The 12,712-nt window shown below is 43.2% G+C and overlaps 1 protein-coding gene across 5 annotated transcripts in view; it reads right to left on the bottom strand.

Moving 5' to 3' along the window:
* rimbp2b (RIMS binding protein 2b) overlaps window positions 1-12,712 on the bottom strand; it is a 107,383-nt gene that overhangs the window by 25,079 nt on the left and 69,592 nt on the right. For all 5 annotated transcript variants that reach the window (XM_054731342.2, XM_070546535.1, XM_070546534.1 and 2 more), the window contains 8 exons: window positions 12,369-12,517; window positions 10,726-10,802; window positions 10,225-10,334; window positions 9,272-10,150; window positions 7,189-7,340; window positions 5,536-6,198; window positions 5,161-5,310; window positions 4,811-4,972 (listed from right to left, as the gene is read on the bottom strand). In XM_054731342.2, coding sequence (XP_054587317.2) covers window positions 4,811-4,972; window positions 5,161-5,310; window positions 5,536-6,198; window positions 7,189-7,340; window positions 9,272-10,150; window positions 10,225-10,334; window positions 10,726-10,802; window positions 12,369-12,517 — 2,342 coding nt within the window. The remainder of the gene's footprint in view (window positions 1-4,810; window positions 4,973-5,160; window positions 5,311-5,535; window positions 6,199-7,188; window positions 7,341-9,271; window positions 10,151-10,224; window positions 10,335-10,725; window positions 10,803-12,368; window positions 12,518-12,712) is intronic.

Here is a 12,712-nt window from a genome sequence, read left to right as displayed (position 1 = left end):
TAGATGATGTTGTCCCTTTAAAAAAGAAGGTAATTAGGGACAGGAAGTTGGCTCCCTGGTTTAATTCTCATTTACAAGCTTTAAAACAAAACTCTAGAAAATTGGAGAGAACATGGCGCTCTACGCACCATGAGGAGTCCTACTTATCCTGGAAAAATAGTCTTGTGCTTTATAAAAATAGGCTTCGACAAACTAGAACTGCTTATTTCTCAGCGTTAATTGAGGAGAATAAGAATAATCCTAAATTTCTTTTCAGTACAGTTGCCAAACTTACACAGAATCATAGCTCTGAACCATCTATTTCCTTAGCCCTCAGCAGTAACGACTTTATGGGATTTTTCACAAGTAAAATTAATTCTATTAGAAGCTAAATCTTTAGCATCCTCCCTAATGCAATTTCTTCTTCCGCAGTAAGTGAGGCAGCATCAGAGGTAACTGTAGAACCTCATCTGTGTTTGAACTGTTTTGATCCAGTTGAGCTTTCAGAGTAATTAAAAATATTAGCTTCATCTAAACTTTCAACTTGCATTTTAGATCCAATCCCAAACAAATTATTTAAAGAAGCATTTCCTTTGGTCACTGCCCCCATTCTAGATATAATCAATCTATCCTTAGTAAATGGATATGTACCACAGGATTTTAAGGTTGCTGTAATCAAACCTTCACTTAAGAAGCCTTCTCTGGATCCAGATGACCCAATGAATTATAGACCAATATCTAACCTTCCATTTTTATCCAAAAATCTGGAGAAAATAGTGGCCATCCAAGTATGTGAGCATTTAAACACTAATGATCTGTTTGAAGAATTTCAGTCTGGTTTTAGAGTATCACAGCACTGAAACTGCATTAGTGAGAGTTACAAATGATATTCTCATGGCCTCAGATAAGAATCTTGTGTCTGTTCTAGTCTTGTTAGATCTCAGTGCTGCCTTTGACACAATAGATCACAATGTTCTTGTAGAAAGACTTGAACATGTCGTAGGGATCAAAGGAACAGCGCTAGGCTGGTTTAAATCCTATCTGTCTGATAGATTTCATCTTGTAATTGTACATGACAAATCTTCTTCATACTCCAGGGTTACTTGTGGAGTACCACAGGGTTCAGTGCTTGGCCCAATTGTTTTTACTATATATGCTCCCAGTTGGTAAAATCATTAGACAGCATGGGATAAACTTTCACTGTTATGCTGATGATACTCAGTTATATTTATCCATTAACCCTGATGAACCTAATCGGTTAGGTAGATTACAGGCTTGTCTTGAGGACATAAACAATTGGATGACTCTAAACTTTTTGCTTTTAAATCAAGACAAGACGGAAGTTCTCATCTTTGGACCAGAAATCCAGAAAAGGAAGTTGCTTAGTCAATCACCTGACCTGAATGGCATTACATTAATCTCCAAGAACAAGTAAGTAGGGCTGTCGCGGTAACCGCAAAAATGAAATATCGCAATATGAAGAAGCCCACCGCGCTGCATCATGGGCCACCGCGATTACTGAACTTGGTTCAACTCAATGATGCATGTTGAGAAGGATGGCTGCACTGGTATCAAAACGAAACGTTACTTCGCTCCTTTGGGAGCACTTTGGTTTTCAGTACGTCAGCTGCTGCGCAGCCAGAGTCCTTGGCCGAGACAGAGCTTCCACCAGCCGCAAAAATAAATAAATAAATAAATGCTCGGAGACCTGCTGAAGTCCCGGACAAGCACTGCTTCTGCAACCGTCCCGAAGAGAGTTTGAGCCGAGCTGGAGCTCACTCGCTACCTGCAGGAGGAATGCAGGTACCGAGCGAGTCTTTCGACCCTAAAGAAACCCCCGGACATGGTGGAGCAACAGCCGGGAGAGATTCCCTTTGCTCGCCAGTCGTACGAAGGTACGTGTGCGTTAGTGCAACGAGCGCACCATCCGAGAGGGTTTTCAGTGTTGCATGAAATGTTGCCACCCCTCTCAGATCCTCTCTCAAACCGTATATAGTTATCATGCTGGTTTTCCTTGTGGGTAACAAGGACGTGACCGAGCTATAAATCACCGTCATTCGTGTGTGTGAAAGTGAAATGATAGTGCGCCCGCCCCCCGGCACGCACGCGCCCGGTACATGTAATTTTTTATGCTTGATTTTAAACAACTAAACAAAATGGGGACTTGTTTCTTATTTGTTAGATGCTGCAGCCAAATTTGCATTTAAAAGTTTGACCTCCTGAATTTTGTTGTTTTTAAGTTCAGTCGGACTCTGACTGTCGGAGAAACAAACGTTACTGCGGTTGTTACTGCCCTTTGATCTGCATTCAGTAAAGTGTTATTAAAGAAGGCACGGCAATTTTTAACCTTTTTTAAATGTGTAAACATTATGTTTAGCTAGTACTGCAATAAAAAAGGGCTGCAATAATATCGCACACCGCAATATTGAGCCACCCTGAATCACCGCAGGGGGAATTCCTCAACCGCGACAGCCCTACAAGTAAGGAACCTTGGTGTTATCTTTGACCAGGACATGTCATTCAAATCCTAAGTTAAACAGGTTTGTAGGATTTCCTTTTTCCACCTTTGGAATATTGCTAAGATTAGAAGCATCCTTTCCAGGAGTGATGCTGAAAAACTAGTTCATGCATTTATTACATCAAGACTGGATTACTGTAATTCTTTACTCTCAGGAAGTCCACAGAATGTAGTTAAAAGTCTTCAGCTTGTCCACAATGCTGCAGCTAGAGTTCTGATGAGAATGACAAAGATAGATCATGTCTCTCCTGTCTTAGCTTCCCTACATTGGCTACCTGTTAAATTCAAAATAGATTTTAAGATCCTCCTTCTCACATATAAAGCTCTTAATAATCAAGCTCCATCATACATTAGTGGTCTGATTGTTCCATACGTTCCTAACAAAGCATTTCGCTCTCGGACTGCAGGTTTACTGGTGGTTCCCAGAATATCTAAAATTAGGATGGGAGGCAGATCTTTTAGTTATCAGGCTCCTCTCCTGTGGAACCAGTTCCCAGCCTTAGTCCGTGAGGCAGACATCTTGTCTACTTTTAAGACTAGGCTTAAAACATTTTTATTTGATAGGGCCAATGGTTAAAATCTGATGTTAGCCTAGATCTGGACAAGTGGGGGTGTAGAGGGAGGTGGAGTGTACAGTTGGTAAAGACGGCTCTCCCTTGCCCTGCCTCCAACATGCCTCCATCTAAAAAGGCTAGGTTATCCAGAGTTATCTCTGTAGTTATGCTGCTATAGGCTTAGACTGCTGGAGGATACACTGACCACTTTTCACACTCTTACTACTTTCTTCTACAATCTGCTCTTTAACTGTATAATTTCCTGCTATTTCAGCTGTTAACTTAATTTTTTCTCTAAGTGTTTTTCTCCCCAGAAGAAGCTACAATGATGTTCTGCTGAGCTGTGGTGGCCTCATGGAGGGGGACATCGTCTAGCACACTGCTGCTAACCACTTAAACATTCTCCCTCTCCTGATAATAACTTTTTGTTTCCTTGACATTGAATGTGCTACTGCTAGTTTTCCCGTTTAATTATAGATTCACTAGGATAAATACAATAAAGTTTATCTCTCGCCAAATAGAATATTTACTAAGAAATCACAATGTAACCAAAGACACATAGCCTGGTGTGTGTGTGTGTGTGTGTGTGTGTGTGTGTGTGTGTGTGTGTGTCTGTGTGTGTGTGTGTGTGCGTGTGCGTGTGCGTGTGCTCTGTCTTCTCGATCCCCAGTGAGTCTTAGTGGATGGCTGCTTATACTGAGCCAGGATCCTCTGGAGGTTTCTTCCTGTTAAAAGGGAGTTTTCCTCTCCAATGTCACTATATGCTTGCTTAGTATGATGATTGCTGTAAAGTCACTGACACTAGTCAGTGACTTGATGCAATTTGCTGGGTTCCTTATATAGGAAACATTTTTTCTGATTGGCTTATTGAACTGACCTGGATTGGAATGTTTATAATGTGAAGTGCCTTGAGACCACTCTTGTCGTGATTTGGCGCTATATAAATAAAATTGAATTGAATCTTCACGGGGGACCTTCATGTCAAGGCCAGTTTTATTATTTATTTATTTTATTTGGTTGAATATTATTATGTTTGCCAGTTTCTACTTATTTCAGTGAATATTGTGGGTTTTTTACTTAAACAAACAGGTACCAAAAACTTTATCGTATGTAATGCTCTCCAGTCGGTCCCTACAACTCATCCTTAAAACATTGTGTACTGTGATGGTAGACTGTGACTAAATGTACACATCCTCACTGGATGATGACGTGATCGTGTTCAGACAATGTTAACATCAAACTAAACACTAGAAAATAACAAACATGAATAAAAACATGAACATTTTCCATTTAAGTACTCACTTAAATGAGATTCCCATATGCACTTGATATGCCATGACCCTGATACAGTACATTAATATTAGATATATGCACTGCTAATGTTAACGTTTCTCATTATTGTTCACACAGTTAACCACAATGCTATGCAAATGAAAAAAAGTGCTTTTAGCTTACAGCCTCATCCTTGTGCATGCATTTTATAAGTTTATATGTACTCAGCCATTTCTGTGAGTTCAGCCTGGAATGAATAAAGCAGCAGAGGAGGAGGAGGGGCAGGTTGGAGGAGCAGGCTGGGCTAACACGAGGCGTGGGAGATCAGTCAGGCAAAAGCAACTGACTGGTCTGGATGTGAAGCATGACAATAATAGCAGGTACCTCAGCAGGTGGCGGATCCCTACATCTTTAAACCCCCTTTCCCCCCACCTCATATTCCCTCATCCACCACCTGGCTACTGCAGACATGCAGTTACGTATGTACCTGAAGAGTGCTGTGAGAGTTGATGCTGCGCCTGCGGCCCTCCTCCAGCTGCATCTCAGAGTAAAGATCTTCCTCATCCTCTTCCATTATATCGGACAGATCAGACCCACGGCTGCTCTCTGTGTGGTAGTCCTCGCTGTGACTGTAGTGATGATGATATTGCTAACAAACAGGAAAGGGCACCGGGTAAGTAGGAATCTAAAAGTCTGTGAGGATCCATACTTGGATCAAACACTAAAAGTGATTATAAACAGAAAACCAGTCAAAGAATATGCTTTGATGAGTCTTCTGGAAACCAGAGATAGGCAGGCCCCGGTGGGTGTAGTGCAGCTTTGATATCAGAGAGGTACCTGTCTGCCCAACTCAGAGCCTCTGAGAAATTCATCCACTGAGGCTCCTCTTCGTCTTGCATGAGGAGAGCCGTAGCCATCCTCTTCTTCATCAGAGTTGATTGGATGCAAGGCATTACCTCGCTCACTAAATATGTTCCTTTTGTCAATCTGCAAAAAAAATAAAAAAGTTAGACATTCAGAATGGAACCAGGAAGAATGGAACCAGCAGTAAAGGGAAAACTGTGTGATCTGCTTCGTTTTTCACCTCAGCTATTGTTTCATATGTGCTTGTGAATACATTTTCAACACTAAGGTTTTGTTTTAAAACCTAAACTCCTTGAAGAGTAAGCAGATGAAACTATTGTAGTAATTCTGATTCATATGAAGACTCACCCGGTTCCCCTCAGCAAACGCTCTCTGGGCAGCTTCCCGGGCCATGGCCTTGGCAATGGTGTTGGGGATGGGGACTCCCTGAGGCTGCGGCAGGATCCTCTGAGGAGAGGGCGATCGCCTTGGTGGAAAGTGTGGTGGCTCCAGGTTGGGTCCATGCATGAGAGGCAGCGGAGAGGGGGAGCGCTCCCAGGGCTGGGATGGCCGTAAACCCACCTCATGCTCTTTGGTTTCTGGCTCTCTGGCACTTAGCAATGGTTTTGTTTTGGGCATGGAATGGCGCTGAAAATGAGGCTGAGGATGAGGAGGAGGTGGGTGGTGGATGGGTTGTGCACTGGGTAGTGTGTGGGGCTGAGCTTGTGGAAGAGGCTGCATCTGAGGCTGAGGGTGATTTGGGGGATATGTTGACGGGTAAGGAGGATGGGTTTGAGAATGAACTGGGTGGGATTGTGGCACTGGGTGGGGCAGAGGATGAGGAGGTACTGTGGTTCTGTGGGAGAGGTGTGGGGAGCCCAGGAGATTGTGCGGTATGACAGCCACAGGAGAGTCCTGGGACTCTCCTTGGGTTGATAACGTCCTTACAATGACTTCCCTTGCCTCCAGACCTTGAATCCTGTTTAAATCCACGGTCACATAGTCGGCTGTGGGGTACAAGACCTCAGCTATCTGCATTTACAAAGGAACCAAAAGGTTTTTACCAAAACGTGATTCAGAAATTACAGCATTCATAATTCTATTTCACTACCAGGACTTAAGCAAAGATGGCCTCACAGAGTAGAAAAAGCTGTTTAGTTACATGTTTGAAAACCACACAGGCTAAACTGGTTTGTAGTTGTGAATTCCCAGCACTGAACGCCTGATCTGCCTTACTTCTGAAGCTGGCAGTACTTTTGTATCTGTCAGTAAAAATCCCATCAGGGCATATTCCAAATGAACTGATCTAGGAGGAAACTCTGCTGGAGGACCTCCTGCTGATTTTGCACCAATTATAGTTACCTTTCAGACCAGATCAATCGAGTTTGCATCAAAGTCCCAGTGATGAATGAATCACAGATATTGTCACCAAAGAGAACAAGGTTTGAAATTGGTTGAAACAACGTGGGACATCTTTTAAAGGGGGACCATATTGGGACCGCTGATAAACCTGGAGTGGAATTACAAACTTAAAAGCTGTAACAGATTTCCAGGAGTTTTATTAATGCAGAGGCTTTTAGTCATAGCACGGTAGCTGCAGCATCCTTCTGATTAAGGATTACTTTGGTTTATAATTTTACAAAACACAACATGTGTATAGACATGTATGTTGTAGCTTAACTTATTTTATCTTAAATTAATTTTCATGAAAATAATATTCAGTATAGGAGTTGTCTAGTTGAGAATGGGACAGCTGATTTATTGGGATGGCCACTGGTCTCCACCAGGGGGAGTCACATGCAAAACACAGCAAAGCATTAGCTGTAAAAAATGATATGAATGCCTGTCCCACGTCATTTTATGGATTCATGTCCTCCTCCCTAGAGCCTGATATCAGATGTCTATCTTTTCTCCAGGAGATGGCAACAGAGATCTACTTACAGCAGAACCCTCAAGAAGAGGAGCCAGTCTCAACCAGAAAGAGCTGCACTGTAAGTTTATGAATGAGATAAAAATGGTTACCTTCTGTCCCTTTGTGCAAACAGCATAGCCTATTACACTGGCCCCATTAGAAGTTCCTGAAGGTGTCAGGGGGGGTGGCTTCCATCTGACCTGTAGGACCCCTGGAGTCTGACCACATTGGACCTGCACCTCCTGAGGAGGAAGAGGGGGCCCTAAGGAGGATGACATGAGAAGTGAAAGACAATATTTATATTATAATATATTTCTAGGTTAATTGGTCCAAAATGAACCTTATTGTTTCATTATTGTAGTTTTTACAGCTGTTGTTACTCTGGCAGCAAATGTCTCACACACAAAGCTCTGTAGCACCACAGAAATATAGTCAAACACAAAACAGCCTTGTTCCAATAAAATACTTCACAGGATGAGCTTCTCAGATTTATCACACTGGCATTTATTTTCCCATCAGGAGCAGGTGTTAGGTTGGTTGAAAAATCCAAGTTTGCCAACATTCAGCCATCACTGTTTGTAAAGCCATACTGTGTTGCCAGAGTCTTGCTGACAATTTGCTATGAAGAAAACCCAGTTTGCAATTTATACAATCTGTCAGCGCTGCCCACATATTAAACAACGTGCTGAATCTCACCTGGAGTCGCATAGTGAGCAACGGCAGTCAGCACTATCTCAGACGCCCGCGTGCAGCATCGTGCAGCTGTGAGAGCGTCCCAGGATCTACGTCAATGGCATTTTTAATCAGTTTTTTTACACTTCCTGTCAGCAGACAGACTCGGGACGATGGCGGCTGCAGTGGCATTTTCTCTTGTCATTTTCAAACCGGGCCTATTATAAACAAGACGCTCTGCTGCAAAATAAAACGAGCGTTCAAATGAATGTTTCACAGTAGCCACAGCTGTCATTAATTCTGGAAACAAATGGCAGACGCTGATTTCCAGGCAGTGAATTGTTGGGCTCGGCGTGACCAGTACAGACAAAAATGTTGTATCGCCGAGGACTAATGAAGCGCCTAGTTTGAAGAGCACACGCTGCGTGTAAAAGCCTAATATAGAGCTTCCAGACACTGGCGTCTTTATTGACAACATTGTCTGCCATCTATAATGACACTGTCGCAGGTGCCTCTAATTAACATGCCCAATAGATAGATCCCTTAATGAACTCTCAGCATGTGGTCACATCAGCTGCCAAAAAAAAAAAATCTACTCCAGACTATAAATGTCCTTTTTTCTTCTGCTCTTATAAGTTTTTAACACATGGCCTTATAATTTCTCTCATGTTAGCCCTAAATGTTCCCTAACAGCAGTGTTGTATTTACACATTTACTCTGCATTTATAACACACATAGGCAACAAGCCTGCTGGCAACAACAGAGCAACAATCAGCCTCGTGGGAAAAGAAGTCTTAGAGATCTAAGACGACTATTTACTCTGATTTGGCCGTGGGACATTCATGTTTCCAGTTCAATGAGTCTGTTTCCTGAATGCTTCCTGGATGCTTTTCTATTTACTTTCCTAAAAATGCATCACTATCACAGCCATCAATTCTGGCTCTAGAATAAAGAGGATAAAAGGCAATATTTGGCAACTTGGATTTGAGGTAGGTTTGAAATAGTGTATTTTAAATTAAAGTAAAACTTAAATAATCTACAGGAGGGAGCAGGAAAACAATCATTCTTTTTAACCTGGAGTGCAGTTTTTTACACAAAACTTAACTGCATGTGTGAGTGCTATTACTAAAATTGCTTCCAGCTACAAGGCTGTTGTTTTCTCTGAAAATGGTCTTTTAACCTTCGTGCACGGCACTAAAACACAGGCTGAATTAGCAGAAGCTAGTGAACAAGTGAAGCTAGAGGGGGAGTTAATGTCAGACATGAAGACTGATGTGGGTTTGGAAATGTTTCTGCAGGATGAGTAAAAAGTATTCTACGACCACAGCTCTCAAAATGTGGCAGAAATGGCACTCAGAAAGCTTTTTGTTATTAATTATTCACAAGCAAAATAAAACAATCAACTGTCATGGGCTGAAGAAAACCTGAAGACAGAGATAAACTAGAGGCAGCAGTGCAAACCAACAGTATGTTTAAAGTATGAATGCATTGCAGAAGAAACTGGTCGTTACAGATACTGACCTGCAGGCTGAGTGCAGAACTCCACAGAGATTTCTCTTTTGCCCCTTTGATCCACTGGAAGCTGCCAAGGCACCTGATGTGGCTGTGCAACAACCTTCACCTTGTAAACGGTCATTGGCTTCAAGTTGAAAAACTTGTACTTGTAGCCCCCAGCCTTGACCATGTCATACTCCGCACCATTGAGGAAGATGGTGTGACTGTAGTTGCTGTTGCTGGGCATCCAGGAGAGCTCGGCGTAGCACTGCGTGATGCAGTCCACCCGTAGGTAATAGGGTGCAACCACCACATCCTTTCCCACCAGAAGAGTGCACCGAAGTTCGTCTGATGGGCCTCGATCCGTGATGCTTTGAACTGAGATGCGGTAAGTGTTTGTGGCAAGATTGAGCTTTTCAATAAGAGACTTTGTCCTGCCCCCGTAGGGGACACTCATCCGAACCTCCTTGTCAATCGACACATTGTAGCCACTGATGGAGCCCCATCCTGGTGGGACCACAGGAGGATCCCAGCTAATAATCACACTCTTGGCCAGTTGTTTGATCAGGGTGATGCGGCGGGGGTAAGGCACAATGTCTTCACCAACCTCATCAATGTTGACATCCAAGGTTCCTGTCCCATTGCTGGAGGAGCCCAGGAGGTCCATGCCCAAACTGCTGGTGCTCAGACAGTCGAGATTCCCGTCAGACAGCAGGCTGCTTAGACCCGTTCCTGTTACCGTTCCTGTGCCAGCTAAATGTCGCTGAGGCCCCAGGCTACTGTGGTTGAGGTAGCCAGGTTCTTTAGCCACTGTGTCCCTGTGTTGGACAGAGGTTGTCTCATCATCTTCTAGAAAATCCACAAAATTGGAAGGGACGAGTCCCCGCTGTCCATCCAGCAGCTCACCTGGAACGCAATGAGGATTTAGTTGATAATGATATAAAGGAGAAAAGATTAAATGCATTCACAGTAAGTCAGACCTTCGTAAAAGCCATCTTCGTCCATGGTTCCATAAATGTAGAGGTACTTCCCTGCCACCAGGGGGAGCTCTGCTTCTGGATGCTCATTTGGCCCATCATAAGGATTGTAACTGCAGGTATAAGGACAGTTGACCAACACAAATTAGCACAATGACATACCTGCAAAGAGCAAGCTTGTACTGTAATTCGGTTAAAGCTAAATGGTTGTTATAGTCTGAGATATTTATAGCAGCTGCTTTGTAAATGTGAGGTTTGGTTTTTCCCATTCTAGTTTTAATAAGCAGGAGGAAACAGAAGAGTGTGCGTAACCAGTTTTCATACCAACAAACTGTGGACCGCTGTTATTTTTGTGCAAAAATTAATTTTCTTTACCCGTGAGAACCGAGAATCTTGTTGAAAAACCACATTTTACAGATTTGATCATCTCAGTTCCTCCACGACTTTCACAGTTTTAGCTGAATGCAGTGATATTATGGTTAGCAGGTGAAAAGGTGTGTTTACCTGTATCGAGCAACACACAGACGAACTTTCCCTGTGAAACGAGGTTTGGACCTGGAAGAGCGGAGCTCTTTGTCCATCTGCAGAAGAAAAAAACACAAACAATCCTGTCTTCATTCTCCATGGATGCCCCGACACTCAGAATGCCTACAAGTTAGAATCATTTCATACTAATAATGAAATAAAGAAACAAATTCATGAGACCATTTTAAATATAAAACTAAAGTTTGAGGAATGCATTAAGACACCCTTTTTGTTTTACACATTAGGCTACCTTTAGTTGTGTTTTAACATTGAAATGGAGAAACTTGTGTTTTCATACGCCCAAAAATCTCAAACACTGATGGGAATCCTGCTGGATTTCTGCTGTATGAAGATTTTTGTTTTGCAGTTGAAATAATTACATAGAAGTCCCAGGAGAGTCCCGTCTCCTGGGACTTCTTTTGATGATATACATCTTCGTCTCCCCTCCCCCTGCCACACCTGGTGTGGAGTGTGGTGTCTTGGTCTGCCTGAGTGTTCGTGGCTCCCGGGTCAGGGGGTTTAAGATTTTTGGTGTCTGCCTGATCAATCCCAGTGGCTGCCTAGTGGGATCTGGGCTCTGCTGGGTCCCCGGCGGGGGTGGTCGCCCCTAGGTCCTGGGTCGCTGGGTCCCGGGCTCGGCCGGCTAGGGGGTGGGAGGCTGCGGGCGGGCCTGAGGGCTTGCCGCTTATATCTCCTGGGACTCTGCCGACTGCTGGTTTTGGCCCCTGGGTCAATCCTCTGCGCCTCTCGAGGTGGCAGGGGCGTTTCTGGTCGCAGTCTCCTTGGGGTCCCTGTGCTCTGGGGCAGCTCCTGGATCTCTGGGACTTGGAGCTCCCTCCATCTCCTACACATCTTTGGGGGACAGATCTGTGGCCCCTCACACTCTATTGGATGCTCCTATACAGAAACCTTACATATACAAGCACGTGTACGCACACAGGTGCTCACATGGTGTTCTCATAAGTATGGACTTGGGCATTTTCAACACGTCGGCTGTGGTTGGCACTTAATGCACTGACTTATTATCGTGTGATTGTTCAGTAAAACAATGTTGATTTTATATTTCTTTATCAAGTTGACGCAGCGATAGCTTGCTGCTGTTGTATAGTTGTGTGTCCCTTTTCTGCAGGTCTAGAAGCAGAATCTTGTTCATCATTGATAGTTTATTTTTGTGGACCCCTCGTCTCTTCCTTTCTCTTTCACCTCTGTCTCCGTGTCTGGTCGGAATTACAAAGCATTCAAAAAACAATAACAATGAAGTTTTAAGTATCAGGCGTGACATTAAAAGCTTTGATGCTCCACCTGAGAGTAAAATCTTAAGGCTCGTCACCAGCATTCAGACATTAAACAGCCAGACAGGACACGGAAAAAAAAGAGAAAGAAATAATTACATAGATCATAATTTTTGCTGTCTAAACTAGAGAAGAGTGAAGCGCTGAGTGGTGCTGTAGATTCTACTGTTTACAGATACCTCACAGACGCTAATGTTTGGTTTAGTCCATGTGAATCAAAATGCTGAACTGACTGATGAAATTCATGATTCAAATCTTCTTTTTTAACTGTGTGGATTGAGTTTGGAATAAAGAAAGACACAATGAAGTCAGACGGACACTGACAGGTACCTCAGAGAGGAAAGCTCGTGCTGGGCTGCTGGCCCGACTGCGACTGAGGAACGATGGCTTGACAGAGAGGAGCTCAGGCTTGTCTCCACCGATCTGGAGCGGTCGAATAAACTCTGATATCAAAGATCTGCTGGTTGGAGCCTCACTGCCTGTGGAACAAATAAAAGTCTCTCAACAGGTTCTTGCAACACCGAATTACACCAGAATTATTAAGTTCTTCATGTATTCATTTACAAAGTACATTAATGGGAATAACTCAAAACAAAGTGACTGATTTTTAATTCACCTGAACTAATTAATTCCAGCCCTGCTACAGTTATTTAAAATGTGTTGTAATAGTAGAA

This window comes from Nothobranchius furzeri, chromosome 17, assembly GCF_043380555.1.
Source record: "Nothobranchius furzeri strain GRZ-AD chromosome 17, NfurGRZ-RIMD1, whole genome shotgun sequence".
NCBI lineage: Eukaryota > Metazoa > Chordata > Actinopteri > Cyprinodontiformes > Nothobranchiidae > Nothobranchius > Nothobranchius furzeri.
The sequence above is the reverse complement of the archived record's forward strand: the minus strand, read 5'-3'. Positions and strand labels throughout refer to the sequence as shown.